Source organism: Gallus gallus, chromosome 1 (genome assembly GCF_016699485.2).
Source record: "Gallus gallus isolate bGalGal1 chromosome 1, bGalGal1.mat.broiler.GRCg7b, whole genome shotgun sequence".
In the NCBI taxonomy this organism is placed as follows: Eukaryota; Metazoa; Chordata; class Aves; order Galliformes; family Phasianidae; genus Gallus; species Gallus gallus.
In genome coordinates, this window is record NC_052532.1 from 111,986,911 (window position 1) to 112,005,636 (window position 18,726).

The window sequence follows — 18,726 nt, forward strand, 5'->3', positions numbered from 1 at the left end:
TTTCTATCAAGTAGTGTTACTGTGCTCTTTGTATCTCTTATAGTTTCCATGGAAACAAATAGGAGACATTACTCTCAGAGCAGCATATTTAATACTGTGAGAAATACTAACCAAGTGAAAGTTCTCTGAGTTCATGTTTAAATCTACTCAGCTTGAGCCAAGTACTATGCTGAATGACGGCAAAATAGATGGCAGATTTTAATTTGGTCTTCATTAGACTATCTTTTTTGCTGTTCATTGGTGATTTGTTTTCAGCACCTTTAGAATTGCCATTACAGTTCAGCAGAATAGGTCCAAAATTGTAGTTCTTATACTGTTTGATGAATCATGAGAATATGCAATGTAACTGTGGCATTTCTAGCATCCTTCGTGATATAGAATAGGGATAATATTGCACCCATACCTTCAGTTATTTGGTTGTCATTAAATAAGCGTGGTTATGTGCTCTGGGTAGTTGTTTTGCATAGAAAAGAACAAATTAAGCAATACCTTTTAAGCTGGAAAACATAGCTTACAGTTGACAGTACTTTGAAAAATCATCTTTCAATGTTTTTAGACTTAAGGACTTCAGTGTTAAAAACTTCAAAATTTTTCCCTGGTGAAATACTCCGCGCAGCCTCCAGAGGTCTCTTTTACTATATTTGTTCTTCAAAAGTCAGTGACAGTGTATTGGTCGTGATAATTTTTACTTTTATTTTCCAAAAACAGTTTTTAACATGAAAATTGTACTGATCCGTGTAGAGAAGTAGGAAGCTTTCTCTGTGGTTTTCTTGCACTATGCTGTAACTTGTGTACTTTCAAGTTAAACACTTATAAGAGCTTTTTAGCTTTCCTATGAGGCTCTTAAACTTTTGAGAAAATAGGAAAGTACTAAAGCAAAAATAAAAACCTGAAACATGGTGATAAAGGCAAAACTGATGCACAAAAGGTAGATTTCCTTGGCTGCAAAATGGAAAGCTTTGTCTCCAAAATGAATTTCTTGCTGATAAGGAACATTGTTAGGGCCCCTGTCAAGTATTTTCATCAGGCTCTTAATGTGCTGTTGACAATACACATGCAGAATTTTTTTTTTTTGTGGGAGAATCAGTGGGTATGTTTTTCTTTTAAAAGGACACAGTCATCTATATCTGTGGTTTGAGATATTCTGAAGTAGCTGACCTTGCTTTTTAGTAGGTGCAAAGACGTACTAACCACCTCTGTATGCAAACTTAAAGGAACCAGTACTCATCATTTACAGCAAAAAGCAAGATAACCTCTGAAGGCAGCATGAAACACAACGTACCTTTCTGGTGTACTTTAAGTAATTGATTCAGCTTACAAAAATACAAGCTTAGAAGTAAACCCTAGCACTTTCTTCTTCCTCATTTTTATCTCATTTTTCAGTTGTTTGATGCACAGCCATTTCTCTTCTGTTCATATTCTTATATCTATACTTAACACTCTTAACGATGGAGTCTGAATGTTAAGGCTTCTTTCATCTTCATCCTTTCCCTTCAACTATTCCTACCCTCATGAAGTCTGTACATGGATTTCCCCTATCTATTAAATACTCACAAGCAGTGAGTGGTAACAGGTTTGTAGCTCCTCTTTTTTCTTGGATTCCCTTGGCAAGGTGCCCTCAGTAATAGGGAATATTTCTACGAGATGGAAAAAAGGCTGGCAGAAGTTTATCAGCCTTACAGAGAATATGTTAAAATATATATTTAAAACATTGGTTTATTTTTGTTTGTATGCTTTATTTATGCTGTGCAACTAAACTCCTTCTAACAACCCTGATTCTGTATGTGCTTTCAGAGAGAGCATTAAACTAAGGTGTTCACACATACATATTTTCCAGTCCAAAGAATAATGTGACTCTTACTTATTTGTCAGTAATGTAATATTTATCAGTAATGTAGGTTATATTTCTCTTGTGGTTTCATTGACCAATATTGTGAAATAGGTTATTCAATTTTAATTTCAATTTTCAGATTTGGGCTATCATTTTCTTACCTCATAGACAATGCCAACTTGCAAGTCCCAAAGGTAATAGGAGTGAGTTTCAGTATAGAAATAGAAATTGGTTATTCAAGTCAGATGCAATTGGATATGCTAATAATTAAAGTTATTAGCTTGTTTCTGGCGTGCGTTTTTGTTTCGTGGCTTATGCTGTTCGGAGTCTTTAAACTGTGTATTGTACGAATAGAACATCACAATCAGATTTGCTGCTTGCCACGGGAAGGAGAATGAAGAGGATGGAGCCTGGATTATTTAGCAAGTCTCTTTTAGTATTTTATGTTGAAATGCAGTTGAAAATTCAATACTGTAGTTGGCCCTCCTGTCACTTAGGAAGCATTGCTAAGATGAGAAGTAACAAACATAGTAACACTACTGACGTGACTAATGATAGAATCACCTGAAATGTCACATTGCAATTTTCAGCAGATCTCCCAGGAGCTTCAGGGTTCTTTGCACTCCACTATAATGGCTTGCAGTGCCTCCCACTTACCCTCAGAAGCTGGTAACATTGATTTCAGGAAAGAAAAAGAAAAGATTAAATATTAAAACATAGTAAAAGTGCCCCTGTTTGAATTTTGTTCAGTAGTAATTGTTTCCTACGTGACAGCTCTGTCTAGTTTCAAATCCTGTTCTGAGCCAGTTGATGCTTCAGGCCTTTGATATCTCGAAGCACTGATTTGCACACTTGTGAAATCTGTCATGAAGTATTTTCACTTGTTTTGTTGGTGGTTTTTTTTTGTTGTTGCTGCTGTTGTTGTAATTGCTATTCCTTTAATATCAGACTCTGACAAAGAGCACATAGTTAGTTATTCCTGTTTCCCCTTTTACACGCCATACCTGGTGTTGCGGACTTACTGTGTCCTCTTTCAGGTTTCTGTTTCTGAGGTCTGCGTAGAAACTGTACCATATAGATTATGGGATATCACAGTGATGGCTTCTCAGTTTTTTTTTCTCCTAATTTTAACAGTGTCTTTGCTGTTTTATTGCAGTTGAGCGGAGTTGGTATCATACCCGTTTTGTAGGTTTAACTACTTTGAATATGTGTGTATTGCTTTAAAACTTTGTCTCATTTACTCCTTACTCTCATTCATTCCAGATAGTCCAGGGAAAAAAAAAAGTATTTTTTAAGCTTTATTTCCATTTTTTAACTAGTTCCAAAATAAGAAATAGCATCTAACATTCTAAGTTCTTTAGGACCTTTTGTAAATGGTATTGCTAGACTCCGTGTCCAACATTATCCCCTTTATCCTGATGATTCTCATGTCTACTGGAGAGCTCCTCTGCTGGCTCCTCTGTAACAGCACTGCTAGAGCTGATTTTATGGTAGTTGATTTTTCTCAAACAAATTTATTCACTTTTCCCTGGGTACCTTATCTACCCAAGCTTGCCTAATTTTATATGTCTTTGTAGGTGCTGCAGTTGCCTAATACAAACACTGTAGCTTCTGAAATCTCTTAAAAGTTTCAAATCACGTATGCTTTTCATTCTTTATGCACAGAGGTTAATTAAAGTGAAGTAGTATGTAATGTAGTATGTGGTCCTGGGAATGTACTACTCTTTAATGTTGCTTCTACATTTTTATTTTTTTTTAAATCATCTGTTGATATTATACATGGCTTCTGGTGCTCCTTCTCTACAATCTGTAAAGAATGGCTATAATGTAAAACGCACTTCCTCTTAAGAGTGTACTTAACAGCTTTCACTATTAAAAGTGTAACAAACAAGCCTACATAATAGTGTTCACATAATGGATCAGAATCTGAGCTTGCTCTACAGTAGTGACATTTTCCTGTTGCCTTTTTGTGAATTTAGTTGTTTAAAAATAAAGTTTTATTAAGCAAGTGCAAGGTAGTTTGCTAAAGCACATCTGGAATTCTAAATTTTTTTTTTTTTTTTTTTTTTTTTTTTTCAGTAGTGTGGTGTCCACTAATGGTAATTCTTTGGATGAAATTTCAGGCTTCAACAGAGAACTCTCTTAAGAAACCCCACTTTTTTTTTCTTTTTTTTTTTTTTTAGAGTAACACATAGAGTAACACACATGACCTAAGCGTTGTATTTTGATTTGACAAAGCGTTTGCACCCATTTTCAGGAAATGTTGTGGTTAAACCCAGCAGGTGGCTCAGCCCCATGCAGCTGCTTACTCACCCATAGCTGGTGGAGATGATGGGGAAGGTAAAAATGTCAGAATTCATACTGAGGTAAAGACAATTTTACTGGTAGTAAAAAAAGCAGTAGCCACACATGCAGGCAAAGGAAAGCACGGAATTCATTTGTTACTTCCCACTGGCAGACAGAAGTTCAGCCACCTACAGAATAGCTCATCATACCTTACTGTTTCTTGAAAGACAAGTGCCATCACCCTGAATGTAGAATCATAGAATCCTTAGAGTTGGAAGGGACCTTTGAAGGCCACTTAGTCCAACCTCCCTGCAATGAGCAGAGACACCTACAGCTACATCAGGTTGCTCATGTCTTCCTTCTCCTTTTTTACCCCAACTCTTATTGCTGAGCATGACACTGTATGGAATGGGACATCCCACTGGCCAGTTTGGGTCAGTGTCCTGGTTCTGTTCACTTCTTGCTTCTTGTGCACCCTCAGTTCCTCACTGGCAGGGCAGCATTTGAGTCAAAAGAGTCCTTGACTCTGTATAGCACTCTTTAGACAAACAGAACGTTGTTGTGCTATTGTTTTCATCACAAATCCAAAATGAGGCACCATACCAGCTGCTAGAAAAAAAAATTACCTCTATCCCATCCAAACTAGGACACTAAAACTGAAGTAAAACCACATAAAAATTAAACGATGATATCTAGCAGAGATGAAGTGTTATACTTGCTTTGTTCAATAGGAATTTTATAATTAGCTTCTATAACACCAGAATATTCTGCTGGATTAATAAAAATCTGCACATTTTGTGACAGATTAGGTATAAAGCTACATGATCTATTAGAGGAGTTACTGGTAATCATATTAATATAAAAGTCTTTCAGTTAACCTGAGCAATATTGCTTGTTATGTGTTAAGCATAATAGAATCTTCTTTTGCAGAAATAGTATCTAACATCTAGTATCTATTTAGTTCATCTTTCTGGATTCTTGTGCTAGGCATATAAATTGCTTTCGGTAGAAGTGTCTGTTTGCATGTCTTTTGGTCTTAACGAGCTCCACCTTCATCTCTGCTGTTTTAAACCTTACAGTTCAAAATTTTACTTTGCGCCTGAATCCATAAACTTATAAGTAGATTAGATGACTGATACTGAACAAAGATCAGAACTGATGCTGCCACTGTTCACAACAGCTAATTTTTCTGTATGCTCTGTATGCTCATTTTTTTCCTTGCTGAAATATTGTGTGCAGCTGAAGCCACCAAATTTGTTGCTGAGAGTTTAAAGGAAATCCTAGCTAGCTGAAAATAGCCATATATTATCTCTCCTTCACAAATTTCTAACCAATTTCCTAACCAGGGCTTAACTTGACCTCAAGTACTCAACCTCGGCATTCATTAAAACGTTGAAAATATAATAAAGGGCTTCAATAATAAAGGAGACTTGAATATTTCAGTTTTGGTATTTAATGAAGCGAATCTTCAGTAATTATAACTGAATCAATGGCAGCTGCATTCTTCACCTCATTTTTGAACCATATATGTTGCTAAATTCTCAAATATTTCCTTGCAAAAACTAGTTCTGTAAATACAGTTAAATGCTGATCTCTTTGAAACCTGTTAAAGCAGAAAGGACGTGAAGTCTTTAATGATTCATATAGCTCTTTTGAATAGAACACATTACTTCTGCAAAATGCATCTGTTTATGTACACAAATTGCTAATATTAACATCTGTATACGAGATTCCTTACACAGGCTCAAACTACTTTGTGGACATCTCCCCAAAGACTTAGTGTTCTAGGTTAGTCCCACAGAAGGTGCCTGAAATAACTTGAAGGAGGTTTCCTGTTTTGTTTTCTTGGATAAACAAAAGTGAAGTACTTCTGAAAAGTTGCTTCTCATTTTCACAAACAGAAGTAAGACTTCTCATTTTGTAATGGGAAGAACAAAACAAGGTTAATATCCATTTGGTATTGCATTCGGTGCATCTTAAGCCGATGTCCTGAAGTGACAATGAGAGAAGCTGTTGTCTGTTTACTTGATTAAGTCGGACTTCTTCTTTACAGAACTTGAATGCGGAGTGGTAGTAGATAATCGCTCTTGCATATATTGTCCAAGTTTTATTTCTGAAGTACTTTCCAGAGTCACACTTGAATCTCCATGAATTCTTCTACAAATAAGTTGGAGGACAGTCTTACGTACGCTACTGGACATTAGGAAATACATAACTGGGTCTAAGCAGCTGTTAAAAGATGAAAATATGAGCATAACCTCATTGCATGTGTGAATTATTCCCTTCCAGTAGCAAGATGGATTTTGTAACTGTGATGTAATGTAGACAAATCGAAACATGTGGTATGGAACAAAGCATACGGTGAAAATAATGAGTACAATGAAGGAATTCCTTGCTGTCTGGGTGTATTTTACTGCATTGGGAAAATTAGCTCTTTTCCTTGAAATTTTCAGTAGGTTCTTGGCAATTTTAACGTAGGAAAGTATCAAAAGCAGGAAAACTGTCCAAAACATGATGACAATAATATAATTTAAAATTGCTTCTGTCATTGCGTTCTTCTTATTCCGATAATGAAAGCACAAGGTAGAATTGCTGATATCACTCCTGAAGAGAGATGGTACAACTACTAATGAAAATCCTGTTAGTGCAACTGCCCACACAATGCAACAAATATGTACACTTCGGGTAGTAGTTAACATCTTAGGTCGTTTCACAGACTTATTTATCTTTACGTAACGATCTAGGCTAATTAGTCCCAACAGTATGATGCTGATGTACATGTTCATATAAAATAGAGTTCCTACAATTTTGCATAAAATCCATCCAAACATCCATGTGTTGTTGCTAATGTGGTACAGTATTCGGAAGGGAAGACAGAAGATCAGCAACAGGTCTGCAATGGCTACATTTAGCAAGTAAACTTGGATGGAATTCCTTTTCTGGTGAATGCACAGGAATGCAAACAAGGCTATAATATTTCCAACCAATCCAATGACAAAAATAACAGAGTAAAAAGATATCAAAGCAAATGACAACGCATTGTCTTCTAAGGAACAGTTTTCATTGCGTTGAGTTTCTGATGCATTCAGGGCTAGATTGTTTTGGTTACCCTGAAAGGCTTTCTCGTATGGAAGAGTGGTCAGTAAGTCAGCTGAAGTGGCAGCCATTTGTGAGGATTTTCTTAGCTGTTCTGTCAGGATGCAGAGAGAAATTGTAAATATCAAGTCATCACAGGAACACAGTTACACTTTATTGCCTACAAAGCATTTATGTAATATAAATAGCACTGAGTCAGCACTATTATATTAGTTTCTTTTTTATTATTTGTATCTTTGTGTAAAGTTAGGTATTTTTTTTCCTTTTGTCGAATGTTTGTAAATCAAGATTATGCAAGGTAACTGATGTTAGCTTGAAAATTACATTAATTCAGTAACAGATTGTTTTCGTATCTTCCCTTGTTTTCATAAAGTTTTTAATGTCACTGAGAATGTATTTTTCACCAGTAAGGTATAATCTGGAAGATAAAAATCAGCTTTGACTGAAGAAGGAAAACGAAAAGAAAACACTTGATCAGTACAGCAGAACTGCAGTTAGCTGTTCAGAGAAGTAGTTAACAACCAATTATTAGCAATACGTTTTTCTCCCTAAGTTTATATCCCATGGTGTTAAAAGATAATGTAAATAAGTTTATTTAGATTTTTTTTTTTTTAAAGAGACAAGCTAATATTCCCCTTATCTGAAAAGAGCTGTAAAATCGTTTTTGGTGTTCTAAATGTAGATCTCCAGCAACAGTAACAAGGAAAAAAAAAAAATCATTCCAGGTCTTAAAAATGTCTGATATAGGTAAGGCAGTGAAAATTGCAACATTTTAGATAAGAAGCTTAGTAAAAAGTGATGTGCATACGGAATCTGAATTATTGAGAGGATATTAATAAAAAAGTATTATAACATCTCTGTTGGATGATCTTAAAAGTACATTAGATGTGGGCAGTACAAGTAAAACTTGCAGTTTTACAAGTACAGCTGTCTTTTTGTATTAGCCCTTTAGTATGGTATGGGCTAAAAGTAACTATAAAAATTTTATCCGGTTAAAAAAATAAGGTACCTTCAAATACACGTTGAAACCTCTCTACTATTTTAAATGTTTTGTTTATGTTGCTTTTTTGTAAAAAAATACTTGACATCATGAATTGCATAATTAGTAACAACTTCCAGGTGAATGAGGGCTGGAAAAATTCAGTTACACTGCAGATACTTCAGAAAAACAGCTTTAAACTATCCTAAGTTTTGTCATCTGTAAGTAGGCATGCATACTTAAACTAAGAACTGTTTAATTACATGCCAATTAATTACAGAGGTCATTAGTATCTTTGTAATTAAAAGAAATTTTAATAAGAATTTGTTTTATTGTATCTTAAGTATAAAAGAAGCCACTTACCATTTGTGTTTTAAGAACTTCTGCTGATTTTGAAAACCACTGCTGAAGACAGGGAGGAGTAACGTGTATGCATGTCCTCTTATTAGAAAGCTGGAGTACCAGCTTCTCTATGAAAGCTTGAGAATCAGCTGACACAGTGCAATTAGCTACAAGGGGAAGTTTTAACTAGTGTTGCAACTATTTTTTAAAGATATTTTTAGGTAGCAAAAACCAACTTATTGGAAAGATTGACTTCGCTGTTATCTTGGACTTTGCTGGTTGTATCATAAACTTTTACTGAATTTCACTCTGAATAGGAGATTGAGATTTTTTTTTCACAGAAACTTTGTTTCTTGTGGCCAACCTCAGTGCCTTCCTTTTTGGTAAACAATTGTTAGTACCCTGTGTCTTGATACTGGCATGAACATAGTATCACTTCTTCAAGATTAAAGCCTAGAGTGAAGAAAAATGAACACCACATTGAAGTGGCGCATTTTCATTACACTGGTGCAGTTCTCATCCGTCTACCTACCATCTTGCTCAAAGTAAGAAATCTGAGGTTGATTTCTTTTCATTTAAACTAGAAGTAATGATACATAAGTCACTCTGGAAGTAATGCCTCCTGTTTATTTGCATGAAAACCACATCAGATACAAGGAAGGCAATAACACTATTTGACAGAGAAAATTGTCAGCTACAAAACACTATTTTTCAATGTACTCACCACCATTAGCTATGCATTTTTGCCAGCAATGAGCAAGAGCCTTCATGCCACGCTTGTGAAAATCTGCACCTGTGAAAGTGACCCACTGATGGCTGTCACCACTGCTGAAACGCAACACCCATCACCTCACTGTGCTCACATCTACTGTTTGGTCTCCATAAATGTTCAGCAAACGTCGATGAGTGTCAAAGGGTACAATTTTTTCTGCATGCAGAAATTCACCTTTGCTTCATCTTCACTTCCATGTCAGACGTCAATGTGTCAGACCTACCTCTGCTGCCATCTGTCACATGGCAACAAGATGGAGCTGAATGGAACTGAAAGGAGGTTCAGCCTCTAACATCCCTCCCACATCCAACTCTGATGTCATAGGCCAACATAATAAAACAGGAGGCATTACTTTTGGAGCAGCTTAGCAGTTTCAATAAGGCAGAAATAAAATACTCAGTGATAGTACAACCTGGAAATACTATTTAAAATAGGATATAAGAGATTTAAAATTACATTTTTAAGTTGCAAATTTAAAACTTGGTTCTAGAAGTCCTAGTATGAGTCAGCGTAAATTTAATAACTGAGGAATATTATCTTGACTTGGTATTTTCTTTAGTATTTCAAATGAGAGTGTCCATGTTAACATTCTTGACATATCATCTGTCTGACAGTCAAGCTTGTTTGGGACTCTGCAGATTTCTTTTGGACTTTTAAAGAGGCTCAGGTTAATGTTACTATGTTGTCATAATTTCATCCTGATATTTAATAGGACCAGAAGCATTGGGAAGATTTGTTCATGTATTTTCTATCAGGTATTTACAGTCATGCCGCAAAATCTGAGTGCTTTACTATAACAAATGAATGTTTAGGAAGCATCAAAGGTAACAGTTCATGACCTTCAGTGAATACATAGATTAGACTTCGGGTAAGATAAGGTTTTGTAGACTTCTAATACATAATGATAATTACAACTTTCAAAAGTCTGAGTATTATCTGTAGGTGTTTTACAAAATGGTCATCAACCTAAATTAAAACCATATAGTACGCGTAATGCACACAAGTAATGCAGGAGGAAATTGTTTATGGATTCTTCCACAGTTTGATTAGTTGTTCATGCAGGAAGGTTGTAATTTTGCTGTTCCAGATTTGAGCAATTTAGTTATGTTACCCTCAAAAGCAATTTAACCTTAGATCATCTGTGTAGTGAGCTGCGGAGTTCTCAGGTTCTTTGCAGGAGGACAAGTGTAAAAGGAAACCAGACTTAAGGCAGCACATGCTTACCTTCTTAGAGAAGAAGGAGAAATCTGAATATATAGGATAACCTATTTGAAGTTCCTTGTTTTGCAGTGTAAGCAGTAACATTTTCTCAAGAAGTAATGTACAGACATCTGACATCCTTTTAAATAACAGAACTGACTGTGCAAAAGGAGGCTCTGTGTAAATGTAGGAAGTCATCCTACACTACTTGCAGTATTAAGTACTATATTGTATTTCTAAGTAGACTTTCTTGCTTCCTCTCACTTCAGTCACCGCTCTTCCAAATAATGCTATTACTGTATTTTTATATGTTGCATCTTAATATTGCTACTGTAAAAATAGTGGAAAATCAAAAATGTGGATGACTTTGCATGGAATGCAGTTAGAAACCTGAACAGTTTACCCTGTAACTTAATAGAAATATCACAGCAATATTGTTTCTGTGCAGCTGGAAAGTGATCCTACTGTGGTTGGGGCTCAAAGTGTTAAGAATAAGATTGCACGCATTGTGTCATAGGGCAGGATGTATCTACTGAAGAACTCTAACAGTGTAAAGCATAAAAGTGAAATGTAAAAATAAAAACTCATACCAAGACAGAAAATGTCAACATTCATTATCCCCATGTTGTTGCGATTTTACTTTGTGTTCCTTGTGAGTTCCGTCAAGTCCTGAAATGGTTTTGCTATACCTGGGACAAGTAAAAAGGAAGCCAATGGAGAGCGAGTCATAGAATCATAGAATCACAGGGTTGGAAAGGACCTACAAGATCATCTAGCCCAACTGTCCTCTCATTACCATTGCTACCACAAGCTATTCAACCATAAAGAGGTTTAGTGAGAGGATCTCATTCCAAAAATATTATAAATTAAGAATTTCTTAAAAAAAAAAAAAAAAGAAAGAAATCTAACTTCTGTTTGCAATATAATAATATATAATAATATAATAATTTGCTTTTTCATTGTTGTTTTCAGCCACACTGTGTACTGCTTGCCTCAAAAGAGAATTCAGCCCCGGTAAAGCTTGGTGGCTTCGGGGTAGCAATTCAATTAGGAGAATCTGGGCTAGTTGCTGGAGGTAAGAAATTGTCCTTCAAACTTATGTAATATTACAGTAGTTTTACTGCAGAGTTCTGTGCTTCCAACATAGCCTGGGCTGCAAAACAAGGACTCGAAAATAATCTTGAATTAAAGACTTTGTTAACAATATATGTACGCAAGTATCTGAACTGCAGGAACGTACTGCACTTTGTGTACATATACTGAGTTGTAAAGCTGTCTAAATGTTTCTCTACAACAGCTTACCCTGTTGATCAAAATGAAACTGAAATATGCAAAAAATTTTTTCATTTTGACACAGTCCTTGGTAGAGTTAGTCCATGCTTGACAAAGCACACAACATAAAATGCCATCAGGATTGAAATATGTGTCGAAGCAATTGACTAAAGGTTTAGTACAGCATCCTTAATGCTCTCATATGTTTTTTAGGCAATTTCTGTCAGTATACTATACTCTGCTTAATAGCAAAATCTTACTAGCTTTCACATGTGATTCTTTCCTATGTTTTAATATTTCATTGTAATTATTGCATAAGACACCAATATCTTGATAATGTATATTTTTTGACTGTGTGTTTTGTTTTCTGTGAATTTTATTTCCTCTAGCTACCTTCCATATTGTTCCAGACAATAGGGTTATGCTCTAATCAGCCTGCACAGATGAAGACCCAATCAGTTTTCTGGTATTTTCAATTGCCAGAGTAGGAGACCACAACAAACAATTTCATTAACTCTGGGTGGGTTTTTTTTCTTCAAATAGGAGTAACTTCCTCTCAGTATGTCTCAGTTTCTTCTTCAAAAACTCACATTTTCTCATCTAAACACTTAAAAGATCTCTGTCAATTTAGCTTTTTATGATTTTTTAAAATAAAGAGCAAACCCAGTTTAAGCATACCAACATCTTCCACACTCTTCCAGTAATTACAAATCCCTGGATATTTCTTATTACCTACAGTCCTAGATAAATCTTTTTTCTAAGAAAATACCCATTCAGTTTAGAGGCTGGTGGTTTTTTTTTTTCCTCAATAAGCTAATTTCTTTCTTTGCTTTTCCTATTTCTCAAACCATTGCTTTTTTTTTTCAGTAATAGTACCTACCATTTTGTTTATGATTCCCTCATTTTTCTTCTTTGTTCTCACTGAGCAACTTTTTCATTTTCTTTTTTTTTTCAGTTTCAGCTCTCTTTTGGAGCTAAGCAGTTACATTGAACTTATTTTCAGACTCCTAGCTGTCTCACCAGAAACTTGAAGTTCAATTAAGAAAAAAATCCTGCATTTTGCCCAGAATTCATCATGTCCTTCCTTTCCTTTTCTGCAACCCCATTCATCATTCATGTACTCAACTGTCTTATAGTTGTCAGTGCTGGCCTGGTCCTTCCTTTCCTATGTAAATGTTTTCATTCCTTTATAGTTCGGCTTGCAGTACTTACAGAAGCTTCTTTCTTTTCTTTTTTTCCTTAAGCCTCATCAGTATAATATTTCTCTGTATGCTTATCTTTTTTACCTGATTTGTCTCAATCTCTTCCTTACCAGTCTGCCTTTGTATTATGTTTTCCTCTCTCTCAACTGTCATTTCCAGTCTGTAGTCTTTTCATTAGTGCTTGTTATCTTCACCTTCAAGTTCATCTAACTTTCAGGGCTACCTGGAGCATTTGCACTTCATTTATATGCCATATAATATTTTAATTCTACTATATGTTTCAAGTTTTCTCCTTAACAGACTCCTTATCTCTTTCTTCTGATCTTCCATTCCAGTCTTTGTACTTCAAACTACATCTGACAGTTCTTTTCCGTTCCAGAGTACTTTGTGAAAGCATAGTACTAAACACTTCCCCATACAGCTCTTGCAAGATTTTATTTCTGCAACTGCACAGTAATGTCCTATATGTATTATAGAAAGATGAATGGTACTGGCTATACTGGGCTATAGGTTTCTTGTAACAGATTGTTTATCAGTGTAATTGTTTGAGTTATTGCTATGCCCTACATACAAATTCTGTTTTGTAGACAAATTCCCATATTTGCCGGTTATTTTCAGCCATATCACATCAAAAAATAAATTCTTACTTAAACAAAAGCTATAATGAGATTAAACTTATTTTACTGTCCTTAAAAAACGTGATACTCCTAACTCATTTTGGTTTTCACTGTACTGTAAAACTTTGACGGTACTATCTTATACATGCTGGAAACGCAATGTTTGCTTACCTTTCTGTAATATGTATTACTACAATATCTTAGCAGGATATATTCCTTATTGGTATAAATTCCTACGTAGATGATCCTGATGTTAGAGAAGAGAAATGCTTGGAGTTGTTTATTTTTTAAGACAGAATAAGATAGCTTTCATTTAGGAAAAGCACATCCGCATTGAAAGTAGCGTGGCTGTAGTGAAGTTCAACTTCCCTTACTCCTGCATACAAAACCCAGCCACTCTACAAAGCTCTTCTATTTCAGTGGTGGTCACTCTGTATTTTGTGCTAGTTATTTTGCCTAAAATAGGAGCTGCTGTATCTAAAATATTCAGAGGTTACCAGTGCTTTCTTTCTTTTTTCTTACTTTCACGCATGTGCACTTGTGCCATTTTTTTGCTTACCTTTTTATATTGATGTACGTGTGCTTGACAAGACTGTGTGTAGCCCAGGACAATACACAATAGGATGGAATTTGCTCCCTTGGTTTCTGCCAGGCATATCTCCTGGGGTCAGCTTTTGCTTTATTTGTGACTGTGGAATTTTTTGAGCTTAACAAAACACAGCTTCTTCCAGTGTACATAAATCTTGGGGAAAAAAAATAAGAAAAACAAACATTTGGGGATTTTTATAATAAAGTAAATTCCAGGAATTGAAAGTAGACCAGTCTCAATATTTAGCATATGTGAAACATCAAGTTGTGCTGTTTAGAAGAAGTATAATTACTGTGTTCTTTCAAGCAGAGGGTTATTTTACAAAAGTCTAAATTTATCTCCCGATAACAAGATAAGACATCATACTAGACGTCATTAATGAAAATGTCTAGAATAGATTTTAGGAACATTATAATTAAACAGCTAACAACCCAGTGGAGTTTATTTTTAAAAGAGTTTGATTATTACTAACCATGAGAAAATTGATGTAGCTGGAACTCATTTTCCATAAGACCAAAAGGAAAAATGTAAGGAAATACTTTCTTGTTCCACTGTGTATCCCCATAAGCTGCAGTGCAATGAACAGAAACTGTTATCTTCTGAGCTATAGGAAATTGTTTTCATGAACTATCAGTGTCTCAAGGCCTCTTTTTCTTGAAGTTCTTACAATCAGCAGTAGAAAACTTTGCTGAAGTATATTCATTTGAAGCATTCAAGTAGATGCTTAAAGGTGGAAGTCTGCCTCTATACGCAATAGTTAAAGATCATTGGAATTTGTAAGTGAAACTTTTCTAAGTAACAGGTTGTTGACATTAAGCAATCCTTGTTCTCATGGCTATTATGCAGTTGGAGTATTGGAATCTGAGAGGTCAGTGATTTAATAGAGCGATCTCATATTATAATTTCTGTCTTCTTCCTTGGACAATTTTTCTTTCAGAACATGAATTGACATGAATTATCACAATGTTTTCTTAAGTAAATGTGATGGTGTCCAACTTAGCAGATATTAAATATCTTAGTCTCACAATTATTAGCTAGTATATGGCATAAAAGTCTGAAGAAACTTCAGTGGTGCCCATGCCAGGACAAAAGGCAGTGAGCACTAACTGGAATACAGGAGGTTCCATCTGAACATCAGTACTTCTGTACTGTCTAGGTGGTGGGTTACTGGCACAGGCTGCCCAGTGAGGCTGTGGAGTTTCCTCTACGGAAATCTCCAAAAACCACCTGGATGGGGTTATGAGCAACATTCTCTGGGTGTTCCTGCTTGAGTAGGGGTTGGAGCAGATGGACACAGAGGGCCTTTCCAGCCAGTGAATAAAAAGCTGTTGAATCCACAACTGCTATTTCCTTCATTTAGTGCAAAATGACTACATATAGGCCTAAATGGGATGAGGTTCTGTGCTAGCTGTTGTCTTCTTTAGCAATGGATAGTTGACTTATTTTACTTTTTCTCTTAGCAGCAAAACATCACTGCTGATCCATACCAGTATTTATTTTTAGGTACTGTTAGTTAGCTCCCCTAAATTTCTTCAGAATTCTTAAGTTCAGTTAGTAACTTTAAAAGTTATTAATAGAGGTACAGCACAAAAAATACCGAGTGTTCTTGGTTCTTTGTAAGCTGGCCTTCTATTCTAAAAGTTACTACTAAAATGAAAAAGGAAGGCATTACCATAAATTTTCCTGCAAATAAGACCATAGAATTTGGGGAAATAATGTAAAGAAAATACTGTGAAATACTTTTCTCAGTGATTTTCTAAATACCAGTTTAAAATTGTATTTTTGTATTTTTCTGATATTGTCTAGCCTTTTTTTTTTTCTCATCATCAGTGTCTGAATTATGCAGCATATCTTTTCTCCAAGGGCAAGTAAATGTTTGTAAACTGAGGTCGTACACTAGTATTCTTTCACTCAAATGAAAGTGTTTCATTCCTCTGCAAGGCAAAAACACTATTTCACTATTTTTTTTTATTTTTAATGAAAGCTATTGACCCTCTTCAAAGCTTTGCCTCTGATAGAATTTGTTTTATTTAAAAGCTACAATTGAAGTTTACTGTCTCTCAGAAATTCCTTTTCACATCTGGGTTGATTTGAGAGGACTTAGAGGAGGCTAACGTGTTTACAAGTCAGCTTAGATTTACCTCCTCCATTATAGTATTATGCCTAAAAAGGCCAATGAATCAATTATTGTAATTTTTCTGGATATCATGTGATCTTTGCTTGTGCATTTTCCCAACACTAATGTTCGGGTGCCCAATTGTCTGATAATACATCCTTTAAAATACATTTTCTTCTGACAGTCTTCTGTGCTGAGGCTGAATTGCCTGTTTTTTAATTTTCCCCATCTTCTCCATGCACCTGCTTTAAACATCTCTATTGTCTGGAGTAATGTGGAAAGGAATTAAAAGTAATAAAGTATGATCTAGCTGATGTCGTGTGTGATTCTTCGATTCCTTCCACATTATTCTGGACATCCCAGTCTTTTAGAAACTTCTTAATTTAAGAACATATTCTTATTACACTATTGTGAGAGGTCAGATGGTGATGTTTATTAGTACCTCACATTTTTTTCCTAAAAATTATTTGTTCCAGTTGTTTCCTTATACATCGTTCAGATACTACTGCTGTTGAAAGAATCTTCTTCTGATATCTTGGTCATCAATCCCCTGCCTTAGGGATGACAAAATCTGATTGGGTCTCTCTATATACTCTTCTTCTTGTGGAAAGCATAGCCCTATTGTCTGGAATAATATGGAAAGAGTCATAGAAACTAAATTATCAAAGGTAAGTAAAAATTTATCTTTAGTGCTTGTGAATGATATCACATTGACAACATCTGAAGACTGAAGCTCTTTATCCATAGGAAAAAAAAAGTCAGCTGAATTAGCAATTTTACAAACTTCCACACTAGCAATATGCCTCAAAACTGGTAGACAATAAAAAACTTGTGTGCAGAAGTAAGATGTGTAATGGCTGTGCCTGTTCAGGCATTTAAGCAAATAAGCTTCATGCAAATAAAGTTCCTTTTCACGGGGAGTTGTTAGAATATATCCATGGGTTTTCTTGCATCTAGAATAAAGGAAAGTATATTTAAATAATAATAAAAAAAAGACTTTGCTTACTGTTCTGTCTCACCCTATTTCCAAAAAGATGGAAAGCTGCTGCAAAAACACCAAAAAAAAAAAAAAAAGCAAGATTTTCTAAAATCTTACACTGGATTTTGTGTAAGATACAAGCTTTCTACTTAGTAACCATCAGCACAAGTGGTATTTGTTTTGAAGAGTATTTAGGAGCCATGATTTTCGCAAACTTTGTTTTCTGTAGGTTTTGTTTATCGTGTTACTGCCCTGTAGTTGCAAAACAAGAAAGATCATATCTATTTGAGTTCATACGTGCACTCCAATTTGCTGAGCAAAGTGCAGTAATACTTGCCCAGATACATTTCTAAAATAACCTCAAAATCACCATTTCCTCTTCTGATGAACCCAGCAGTAACTTATCGTGAGGATGACAGCTGCCCCAGAAATGACCTTAGCTTTTTCAATAGTTTCTGATATATCTTCTAAGATATATTTTTTCATTTTACAAGTGAATATTGAGGTTTAGTAACTCTGACTTTTCAGCATTCTGTGAAGTAGCATCATTTTAATTCTAGTTACAGCAGAAGTCTGTTGGGTTCTTACAAAGATGTTTAAAATGTTGCTTGTTACTTTACTAGTCTGGTGATTCTGCTTAACATCAAGCCGTGAATTAAAATTAATTTGTATGATATACTGGTTTTGCACCAGGGAAGCAAAGATCCTGTTCTTCTACCTGAGATCCAAAATTCTTAACTTTCAAGGGAGGAAAAAGTAGATTTGGGATGATCTCTTATCTCTAACTTCTAAGTCTGTTGGAGTTTGCAAGAGCTGTTGGGTATTAAGTAATATGTAGCTTCACGTTCTAGTGGCATACTCTGAATGGGCATGAGATAAAGCAAAATAGGAAACTTGGGATATCAGAAGGTTGTAATTTATCCAGTGTTGCATAGAAAATAGAAAATGAAGCTTGAGAAGATGTTGCACTTCTCTTGTTCTGTTAGAAAAATATATGGAAAAAATCATAATATGGTAAATAATGAACAGTACTGACAGTGGATGGGAACAGCATAAAAGTGCTTGCATGTTATGTTTTGTTTGCTATTTCGATATGTATAAATTTGCGAGCCATTTGCTTCTTGTCGATGTTCAGTAGTTCAGTAAGTACTTCTGTATTTCTTAGCACTGTAGTCAGGAAAAGAAGTAAAGGAGAAAGGAAGTTTATCCACTGTCAAGATACCACTTTCAAAATTTAGGGAAGATGATTAATGCTCAATTTGAAATAAGTATCCTGCTTTGCATATATTAATGAGTACATTTGAATAATGAAGGATTTTTCTTGCTAATGAATTTCTGCAAAGTAATTTTAACTTGAAACGTTTTACTAAGGAGAAAAGGAAGCCAAAAAGATGTACTTTTGATTGTATCTTGACAGTTTAAATTACTTATTTTGTGCAGCCCAT

General features: G+C 35.1%; 2 protein-coding genes across 14 annotated transcripts in view; one reads left to right on the plus strand and one right to left on the minus strand.

The window, feature by feature from the left end:
- CASK (calcium/calmodulin dependent serine protein kinase) overlaps positions 1-18,726 on the plus strand; it is a 195,396-nt gene that overhangs the window by 100,178 nt on the left and 76,492 nt on the right. For 11 of the 12 annotated variants that reach the window (XM_015301649.4, XM_015301645.4, XM_025145956.3 and 8 more), the window contains exon 6: positions 11,479-11,581. In XM_015301649.4, coding sequence (XP_015157135.1) covers positions 11,479-11,581 — 103 coding nt within the window. Of the gene's footprint in view, positions 1-11,478; positions 11,582-16,832; positions 16,971-18,726 lie in introns of those variants that run through there. The other variant, XM_025145975.2, reaches the window with a different exon arrangement.
- GPR34 (G protein-coupled receptor 34) lies at positions 5,555-9,553 on the minus strand. 2 transcript variants are annotated; one of them, NM_001398135.1, is made up of 2 exons: positions 9,259-9,553; positions 5,555-7,307 (listed from the first exon to the last, which is right to left on the minus strand). In NM_001398135.1, the coding sequence occupies exon 2, from the start codon at positions 7,282-7,284 to the stop codon at positions 6,139-6,141; it is 1,146 nt and encodes a 381-aa protein (NP_001385064.1). In that variant the 5' UTR covers positions 7,285-7,307; positions 9,259-9,553; the 3' UTR covers positions 5,555-6,138. The 2 variants fall into 2 exon arrangements, with proteins under 2 accessions (NP_001385064.1, NP_001074355.2); NM_001080886.2 differs by lacking the exon at positions 9,259-9,553 and adding an exon at positions 8,556-8,605.